Raw genomic sequence first — 10,164 nt, 5'->3', positions numbered from 1 at the left:
CACGTGAAGTAGACAATGTCAATTGCCAATTTTGTCGCTGCAGCTCTAGCCTATATCTAGTTCATAGGCTCATGATTTATTTCCTCAACCGCTGAGAATGAAATTACAATTTAAGTCATCTCTCTCAATTGTCTCTTGGGTCGGGGAAGGATGGAGCGAATCGGACTCTTGGATGTGACAGGCAGACATTATTCCAAGGCATCTCTCTTATAATCTGTAGCAAAAAATAAAGATTATATTTCACATGTTTACAATTAAAATGCAACAATAATAACAATACAATCAAATGAATTACATAAAATGAGAACAATAATAGTCCCAAACAGCACATATACATCACCAATTTCTCTGCATCACACAAATGACTTTTATTTGGTCACGTTACAATCTGGTGACTAAAGCAGTTATGATAGCTTTATTTTTAGGTTTAGTGTGTTAGTGTTTTGCACAGGCCTGTATGGAGAGCCAGCAGAAGGTTTTAGGGCAACATAGCCGAAATAATTAGTTTACGGATGGTACTAAGTAGCTGTAGGAGGGCCGTTGAAGTGCTTGTTACGATCACATATACCACTAATAGGCTACAAAACCACGTAGCAAACGCAGCCTATGGCATCAAAGCGTCATACGCGGAGGGGCAATCTCCCATCCAATCTGCAGCGTGTATGGCTCCGGGAGTACGCTCTGACTCTCAGCGCGCCTCTCCTCTCTCTCAGACCCCCCCTCTCTCTCTCTCTGCTCTCTAGCCCAGGCGCATCTGCTTTGAATCCACTCCGGCTTCTGTCACCGGCGGCACGCTACGCTCCATCCCTCCCCTTTCTCTCTCCCTCTCTCACATCTGCGCGCAGAAATCCGGACACACATGCACTCCAAAGGCAAGCTGACGGCGCGACGCGATGCACTTCTGATCAAGATGCCTGGTGGTAAGGGTGACGATTATCTTTTGTCAATCTGTGACTTTGACGGTTTGTGCAGAGTGATGGCTGAATGGATGCGCGTGGAGTCTGGGGCTGACGGCACAGGATAAACAATGTTGTGTGATAAGAGTCGGACCATTCTAATCTTAGTGGGAACAGTCCTGGCAGCTACTAAAGAGGAATAGAACAATACAGTAAGTTGAACGTGGTATATGTAGCTTAAAAAGCAAATAGAAATCAAAAGAACAGCACTTGCCACAACAGATTTCCCTCCACAGTGTGATTCTCTAACATTTTGTTGACATTTTTTATTTCCCATCCTGTTTTTATCCACTAAACTTTGGACCCTGCGTTTAGTGTTGACCAGGAAAGTTTATACAGTACAATTAAGCATGTTTCCATTTCTCTTTCTTAAAGCATGTAATGCAAATGAAGCTCTTAAGTATGCTGTTTTCATCAGGAGGCAAGGTATGCAGCTCTCGATAATTAACGAATATGAACATGCTAGAGGGACCAGTATAAGATGCATGTTCACTCCCCATCTGAAGTTCCTCTTTAGCCCGGGGTCAGGAGCTGCTCCTCTGCTCCGCTCTGCGCTGCTCGGCGCCTGTGGCGACTAGATGCATCTGCCTGTGTGTTTTTACACACAAGCAGATGTGTTTTAAGATGAATATGTATGACATAGAAAAGAAGTGTATGGGACCTGGTTTATGTGTTGTTTACAGAAGTACCTATAGTTAACTGTAGCCTCAAGGGTTGGTAATAGACTTTGCAGATCAATATGTCCAATAACATATGACAGACTAAAACCTTTGTTTAAATTCAGAGTTGCCCAATATCAGTTTATTTACACACTTTACAACAACATATTGGCAGATTTTAAGTGCTTTACATAAATACACAGAGAAAAGATAAAATGACACAAACATAAAAACACATGCACACAAAACAAAATAGAACAGTACTAGGTGTTCTGGAAGGTCTTTAGTCTGGACTTGAACAGCCAGCTTAAACAGATCCCTGTTGGTATTGCTCATATGTTGGGTATTATTGGACTAAAAGTGTAATTAGACACTTCTGTATTTCAGTTTCATGCTTTGAATGTGTTTAAGCATCAAAATGCATCAAAAAGACATCATTGACATCAACAGGACTGTACTGTCTACTTTTCTCTCCTGTTAAAGCTGAATTGAATATATACACAATGCTAGCCTACTGCCCCAAGGACAAACATCTGCTGCTAAATGTATTCATAGACAGACAGTAGGCTATGCTTCTCTATCAAGCGCTGCTTTGACACACAATAATACATGCTTTGCTTTCATAATGTATCAAGAGAAATGCTTCCATTAATATATTTATACTATACATTCCACACCAAATAAAAGAAGAAAATAATCAAATCCTCCTGCTGGGATTTAAAAAAATAAGGTCCAAAGGGAGTATGCATCCATAGTGACAAAAACTGTTCCTCAATCCAGTGTTAATTTCGTCGACTAAAATATTTAGTCTTAATTTTAGTCAAAGTGTTATTTTTGACGACTAAAATTGGACTAAAACTAAATTAAACGTTTTTCATGAGACTAAAACTATGACTAAAATGTCCAGATATTTTAGTCGACTAAAATAAGACTAAATCAGAAATCAAATCTAGATCATGTAAATTCACTGCCAAAGGATCAGCTCTGAGCTTTGTTCATGTGGAGCAGCTCCATGAAGCAGAGGAACAAGATTAAATATGATTATAATGAATATTATCAATGCAAAGTCGACTAAATTAGTCTTAAATTCAGTCGACTAAATTTACTTGCCATTTTAGTCGACTAAAACTGGACTGAAATTGAAGATATTGTTTTGACTAAAATTAGACTAAAATCGAATTACATTTTCGTCAAAAGACTAAGACTAAAACTAAATCAAAATATGTTGTCAAAATTAACACTGCCTCAATCACAACAATGGTCGTAAAAAAAAAAAGGCAAGATTTCAAGTCTAGCTCTCTATATGTGTGAGCTTTGACTAGTCATGTCACACCTTGTTCCCTGTAGCCTAGGGCAGTGAGCTCCTGACTACAATACAATATATCGCCTCATTTGTACCCTTTACTTCCAACAAAGCCTACTCCACATCTTGTAGCAGGCACTCAAACACATGCCATTATCACCAGCACCGTTATCTCAGCACCAAAAGCCACTTTGACTGCTCAGATCTGCCAAAGGAGCATCCACCGTACAATGTAATCTTCTGTTGATGCTTTCCCCATGGCCTCTATCCCTCATAAGCACTTGCGTCGTTATAGGCGACAGATTGCCAGTGTTTTACTACCAGATGTTGACATTGCAATATTCCTGGTGAGAATCCTAATAAGCAGGGAGTTCTAAGCCACCCAGAAACCCGCAAATCAAATTGCTTTAATCCATAGAAGCATCTGTTTTCGGTTCTCCAGAGGGCAGCAGCACCAGCAGCAGCAGCAGCAGCAAATCTGGGGAGCATGACTGGAAAGGAAAACAAAACATGTCACCGCGGAATAGCAAAAAGTGTCTTGCTCAGTCAGCTGTGGAGTGTATACAGGGAAGGGCAGCCCCAGTCACCAAATGTCAGGGCACTAAGAAGCACCATCATATTCTCTCCACAATACAGCATACGGTGTTGGTAAAAGTGAATTCACTTTATTCAAATAATTACGCACACAATACAGGACTTGCATAAAGACCCATCGTCACAAACCACTGCTTTTCACTATATATATTCATTACTTTGTCTTATTTGAAAGGCTTATCCAAAACAGAAATGTATCCACTGTTGCGACCAATGATTAGCTATTCTCTTCTTCATAAAAACCTTAAACCTTTTTCCACATAACGGATCAGATTTGCAGGAAGTTTAACCCCCAGCGCGCAACAATGTACGATTTATAAAGATTAAATACGAATAAATGTACTGATGAATATTGAATACCCGTGTTGAAGAAACTTTCCCAATACTGAACCATCTTGGACTGGCATTAGACTAAACTTGTGGGACGCATATTTATATTCCTGGGATGCATTGGTCCCCTGAGAGTTGCTTTGGGTTTTTGACCATTGGGTTGAAAGGTATGAGTTGAATAACAAATCAATACCCGTTTCCATGTGGGTGGCTGCTCACTGAATGGCATTTTACTTGCCTGAAGCATGTATCCATTCAACATCTCTATTATTATATAATAGCGATCATTATTGAAGATGGGCTCTCCTGCTGTGGTTGTTGGTAAAGTCACCCTCTACTGCTAGGCGTGTGTAATTCAGGGCTCAGACTGTGGTTCATCATTTTTCAGAACAGCATGTTAACTTACTACGACGTATGTGGCGGAAATTAGTTTTGGATTTTCTATTGATGCAGTGGGTTCTTTTCCGGGTACTCTGACATTTACCAACTATTGAAGTGCATTTGACTCATCCGAGTGATAGAAATGCAGGGCCAGCCCTTACTTATAAGGCCTTGTACACTGGCAATGGCCCAAAGCAGCTCGAGTACACCGTCTAACGGCCTGCAACGTGTCAAAGACAGGTGTTTATAAAGAAATGTGATGTGTCCATGCTGTCTGTTTTCTGTTTGAATGCCCAATATGGCTAAATCAGCATTAATATCAACATTTTTGTAGTGTTCTAACATCGTGTGTTCTGGCTGAGAAAGACTAAAGACTAAAGCCAAAGTTGAAGATGCTCTGCAGATTATTTAGCAAATAATCTGAAGAATTAGAACTGCACAATATATCACAAATACTTGTCTTCATTGCAAGAACCCCAAAAGTTGAGTTTTATTACTATGTCAAAAAGTAAAGTATTAGCTTTGCTATGGCCGATCCTGTCAGATCTCAGAAGCAGGGCTTGGTTGGTACTTGGACGGGAGGTCGTTACACCAGGAAGTCTGGGTGAATGTAGTGTCTGAGTATTTGGTGATGGTCAGAGGAGCCGATGGCACAGACTGGTAGACTCGCTTCCGTCAGTTTACCCCAGGGCAGCTGTGGCTACAATATTTTTAATAATTTATTGGTTTATTTGGTCGGGACAGTGCATGTTAATGAACGCACATGGGTCTCATGCATGTAAACAAGCCACACTGGATTGTAGCCATGGGCTAATTTCCATCCGTCGTCCCCCATGTGCGCTCTTAAAACACACTCTCACTCATCCTGTTCTATTGTACATGTTTTTAGTGGCTAAATAGAAGCTTTCCACCACTAAGTATGACATGAATGAATAATGACGACAGTGTAGCGCTTGGAGAAACTTGGTAATACAGGCTTGTAAAGCGCAATACAAGTGTAAGCCATTATTATTATGATTCATCTTATAACAGCAATATTTAAGATTTTATATGTTTTTTTCTCATATAATGCAGCCGTAACTTGGATCAAAATCATGTACATTTGGTTTGAAGAAATACTTCAACTCTCATCCACAACACGTTATTTTTGAATCAAACTGCTGTTTTCAAACACATCCATCAAACTGCTGCATAAAAAAATCAATTTATCGGCTTCATCCCACTTGTGTTTGTCGGGTGTCACGAGCGCCGTGTCCCTGTTCTTGTTTTTATGCATTTATGAGGCCACTTCTGTCTGTTAAGTCTGATAACACTATAAGATCTTTCAGTGATTGGCGGCAGTTTTTACTCTTATTCCAAAAGAATGGCCTTGATATCAGCGTCTGCCTCCTCTCACCCACAGAGCAAATGTCTTTAGTTTGCCGCTGTTTGTGATTAATGGAACATCAAAAGCTCATGTGGGCTCAGTGTGCTACGGTCCTGAGGATACGAGTCTGCCAGGGACATAAACATCATTAATGAACTAGAGGTGGTGACAAAGACAGGCCCAGGATAAGATGCGGCGTATTTATTTTTAGGCCAATATGCCGCACTTATGTTTTTAGATTGTGATTGCCCCGAAGCAAAGCACACCTTGAGTGATGGATAGACAGTTAATGCCCCGGGATCTGCTTTGATTACCCATGATCACTTGGGTTCGTTGGGACAAATGGATGGCTGCTCCTTTTTCTGAATCCATTTTGAAAATTGTGTCTACCTTTGCTTTTTCATGCCCAGTGGCAAAGAAGTGAAGTCTTGTCTGCATTAAGACAGCTATATTTATCAGGCTGGGGAGTGCTCTTTTTGAGCTCAGAGACTTAATTACCCAGAAGAAGAAGAGAGGGAAGGCGAAAAGGAAATGTAATTATGCAACAGTATGTGCTGGATACTGATACGACAGCCAATCAGGACACTGCTGCTTTTACCATCTTTGACCTTTTCAGTCAATTTGAATAATCAGCAAAAATCTGCTGATTTGAAATGTTTCTTTGAAAACCTTGAACATGTTAATTTAAAGCATATTATCGACATAAGTTGCAATTTGTTTTGATCTAAATAAGACATTCTGCCTGAAAATACCATTTTAAGCGGTACAGAACTGCCACCAATTTAAATTTGGATGTTCACTGTGAATGTTAGGACTCAAGTTTAAACAAGGACCCGCTCCAGATTGAAAATCCCTTATGCATCTGAACAACGTGAAGAACACAGCTTTACGCGTATGGTTACAATAATGCTGGCATGCCCCACAGTAACTCTGATAATTTCCCTGGGAACAGCTGCTGTATGTCAAGCAGAAAAAGCGCTCGGAGCATTCAAGACAATGCAGATGCATTTGGCTCGGTCAATTACATTGTAATCATGTCTTTTATGTGTCTCTGTGTTCCCTTTTTGGTGCAGCCTGAAGGATGTAGAGCCAGAGGACGTGGCAGGATGGAGTGCTCGTGGAAAACCGTGCTGCTGCTGGTGTGTGCGTCTCTGGGGGTACAGTATACCGCCATCCGCACCCTGAGGGACTCCCTGTCTGCGCCCTGTCCCGGAGCCTACAGCTGCCAGGGCAGACGCCACCGAGGTAAACTCAGGACCATCCTGTATGCAGCCACAGAACACAGCGTGAAATGTGGCTCTAGTATTATAATTAATTATGGAATATTATGCGCAGACTTCAGAATCTCTGATGCAGACTGCGCCATCACACTGTGAAAAAAGCAAATTGAAAGCACAGCACATCACTATTTTAGGGATTCCCCAGGAAGATGTGAGGGGATATAGAAATTAAATATCTTTGATCCATTTTACAATTATTCTCCAATTTATCTTCATTAATTCTGTCCGCATGGCACAGCTGCAACTTGCTGGCATGGAGCTCATGTGTACAAAAGTAACATCCCCTTTGCAATCAGCTCCTCATCAGCGCTAATTATACGTTAGCTATTTGGGCTATATTTAGAGTTCCGCCATTTCATAAACCCCCTCAGTAATCACCGGCAGACAAGCAACTTACTCATGCATGTTTACCCTCTAAATTATTAAAGCCTTATTGGCTCTCTTCGCTAGTTTACTTTTTGCAAGCTCAATGTTATTATGAAAAATTCACTTTTTAGAAAGTGGGAAGATGTCTTAGATGTTTTAGATGCAAAAAAATTGGTTATTTTCCAAATACTGTTCTCTCTGCAGACTCCAGGTGGAAACTGTTGTGCGACGACAGTTGGTCATCCGGAGAGCTGCCCCGAAGACACATCCTGCTGTTTGCCACCACACGCAGTGGCTCCTCCTTCACGGGGCAGCTCCTCAATCAGCACCCCGATGTCTTCTATGTCTTTGAGCCCCTTTACCACGTCCAGCAAGCGTTCACTAACTCCAGCAGCCGGCTGCGGCGCACTCTGGACCGCAGAGCACTCCTGGGAGCATACCGCGACCTGCTCCTCAATCTGTACACATGCGACCTTCACTTTATGGAAAACTACATCCACCCAGAGCCACAGGATCACATGACCAGCTCCCTGTTCCGGAGAAGTTCCAGTCACGCTCTGTGCTCACCTCCTGTGTGCCAGGAAAACTTGGATGGAGTCTCCGAGTCTCCCGATGAAAGCTGGTGCCCAAAAAAGTGTGGTGCACTCAACTTTTCTTTAGCATCTGTGTCGTGTTTGTCAAAAGGACATGTAGCCATAAAGACTGTAAGGGTTCCAGAAGTAGGTGACTTGCGCACCCTGACTGAAGACCCTCGTTTGGACCTGAGAATTATCCACCTGGTGCGGGACCCCAGAGCCATCCTAGCCTCACGCATTATGGCCTTCTCTGATCAGTTCAGAGCATGGAAAATATGGAACGCCACTGGACGCCAGCCTCGCTATGTGGACATAACCCAGATCACCAGTACTTGTAAAGACATGACGGATTCTCTGACCACGGCACTGCAGAAGCCGGCCTGGCTGCGGGGCCGCTACCTGCTGGTGCGCTACGAGGACCTGGCCCTCAACCCCAAAGACAAAGCTGAGGAAATGTATCGGTTTGTCGGATTGGACATGGACGAGAGAGTTCTGATGTGGATTACAAGAAACACCAACAGTAACACCGGCTCCCCTTCAGACTGGAACTACAAGTACTCCACCAGCCGGGACTCAAGGGCGACGGCGGAGAGCTGGAGGCTACGGCTGAGCTTCGACATAGTGAGGACCGTACAGAATCTATGTAACGACACCCTGTCCCAGCTGGGCTATAGGCCTGTGCACTCAGCCGCACAGCTCCGCAACCTGTCCCAAAGTCTGGTGGAGCCAAGGACCTTCCAACCAGCACTATGACCTGATATCACTTTTGAATTATTTATGATTTAATTTATTTAATTTATTATTTTGTTTCTGTTTTATTTATTTACTTAATTTATATCCAGTGCAATGTGGTACTTATGCTACTGTTTGAGTTGGATTTAGTTGAAAAGCTTTTACAGTATCTGCCGCATTATGTGCTTTTGTTGTGTTTGCAATAATGAGCGACTTCTTGAGGCTTGACAAAGAACAAAGACATTGCAAAAGTGTCAAATTATTTTATAGAAAAAATTGTAACTGGTGTTATGTATTCTGCAGCGGTCCAATTTCTCTTTTATTATTATTATCTCTGTACTGTATACAGATGACTGCATTCTCCAAAGGAAGTTTTGCGATGTTATAAAGTCTTGAATGTGTGGGCATTTTGTCAGTGTAAGTCAACTTTTTAAATTTGATAAAATAAATTATTCATACATAATGATCACAGCAATATCCGTCGCAGAGCTGAACTGTTTCTGCTCTCATCTATGTGTGATGTGTTGAATCTCGCTCGAATCCTGAGAGGGAACATGAGTGCCAGTGAGAAATGGTCCGTATTCATTTTCTTTTATCTTGTAATCCCACAGTATTTAGGCTGTCTCTGGGCCAAATTTCTGCCTCTCTGACACTTATGTCTGCGAACACACCGACTCAACACACAGAAGTTTGATTTGTGGTATTGAAGCTAAAAGAAACATGTCTGGGACTGGGATAGTACCTATAGACTAAACAAGGCTGATTAAAAACCCATTTCATCATTTGGAAGTGCCTTATGAAATGCCTGCTATTTCTGGATTTATCTGTGACAATACACTGATTAGGAAACAGAAAGTCCATATGTCTCCAACAGACTCGAATGCCTCCACTCAGATGCGTGTATCTGTTTGTTTCATGTCCATAACAGTTGCATTGTTGCTGTAGGACAGGGCCACAGACCCTTGATTCTGAGGTATTTTGCCAATTGAAAGAGCTATGGCCCAATTTTAGAGTTATGGTGGAGGCACTAACTCAGTTGGCAGAGCAATTGCCCGTTTTGATCCAAGCTCCCACTTTGCTATTGTGTTTTGGGATAGACACATAAAGCTGCCCTCAGCTATAGGCTTCTCCTGGATTCTTTTTCGTCAGTGGGTGTAGTAGTGAACATTGCTCTGCTCCCCCTCCCCTCACCAGGCTCTCCCCCCGAACCCACGCCCGGCCTTCACTCCTCCTCCACACGCTGTCCTTGTGATGCATTCAAAGAGAGAAGTGAAATATCAATGCAAAGTAAACATTAGACTTCTATTTATTTGCTAAACTGAAACGTTCATGCAAGTCTGTGTTTTTTGGCATTTAGAACATAAAAGAACAAAATTTATAGCGCAGAGCTTTTATTTCCCGCAACCCTTGAATGCCTCATACACCTCCTGGTGTGTGCTTTATGAAAACATCTGATAGCTCCTTGAAGACATTGGATATTTAAACAAATTATACAGACATTTCATGAGGATGATGTTTTTTTTGTAAGCTTCTGTCATAATGCTCTGACTATGTTAGCGGCAAACTGTTGCTTGAAACATTTGCGATCCCTGCGTGACACGTGTTTGTGATGACATGGTACA

General features: G+C 42.0%; 1 protein-coding gene across 1 annotated transcript; it reads left to right on the top strand.

The window, feature by feature from the left end:
* The first annotated feature begins 726 nt into the window (after window positions 1-726).
* On the top strand, window positions 727-8,866 carry LOC306971863 (carbohydrate sulfotransferase 1). Its single transcript, XM_079568301.1, has 3 exons — window positions 727-920; window positions 6,663-6,834; window positions 7,440-8,866. The coding sequence occupies exons 2-3, from the start codon at window positions 6,696-6,698 to the stop codon at window positions 8,561-8,563; spliced, it is 1,263 nt and encodes a 420-aa protein (XP_079424427.1). The 5' UTR covers window positions 727-920; window positions 6,663-6,695; the 3' UTR covers window positions 8,564-8,866.
* The last annotated feature ends 1,298 nt before the right edge of the window (window positions 8,867-10,164 follow it).

Source organism: Gobius niger, assembly GCF_951799975.1.
Source record: "Gobius niger genome assembly, chromosome: 12".
Classification (NCBI taxonomy): Eukaryota; Metazoa; Chordata; class Actinopteri; order Gobiiformes; family Gobiidae; genus Gobius; species Gobius niger.
This window is presented reverse-complemented; position numbering and strand designations above follow the sequence as displayed.

What these genes read in the sequence shown, in the direction of transcription:
- LOC306971863 (XM_079568301.1), top strand. Translation starts at nt 6,696, where the DNA reads ATGGAGTGCTCGTGGAAAACCGTGCTGCTGCTGGTGTGTGCGTCTCTG. An exon ending in CCAGGGCAGACGCCACCGAG is followed by an intron (nt 6,835 to 7,439) that starts GTAAACTCAGGA and finishes TTCTCTCTGCAG; the next exon opens with ACTCCAGGTGGAAACTGTTG.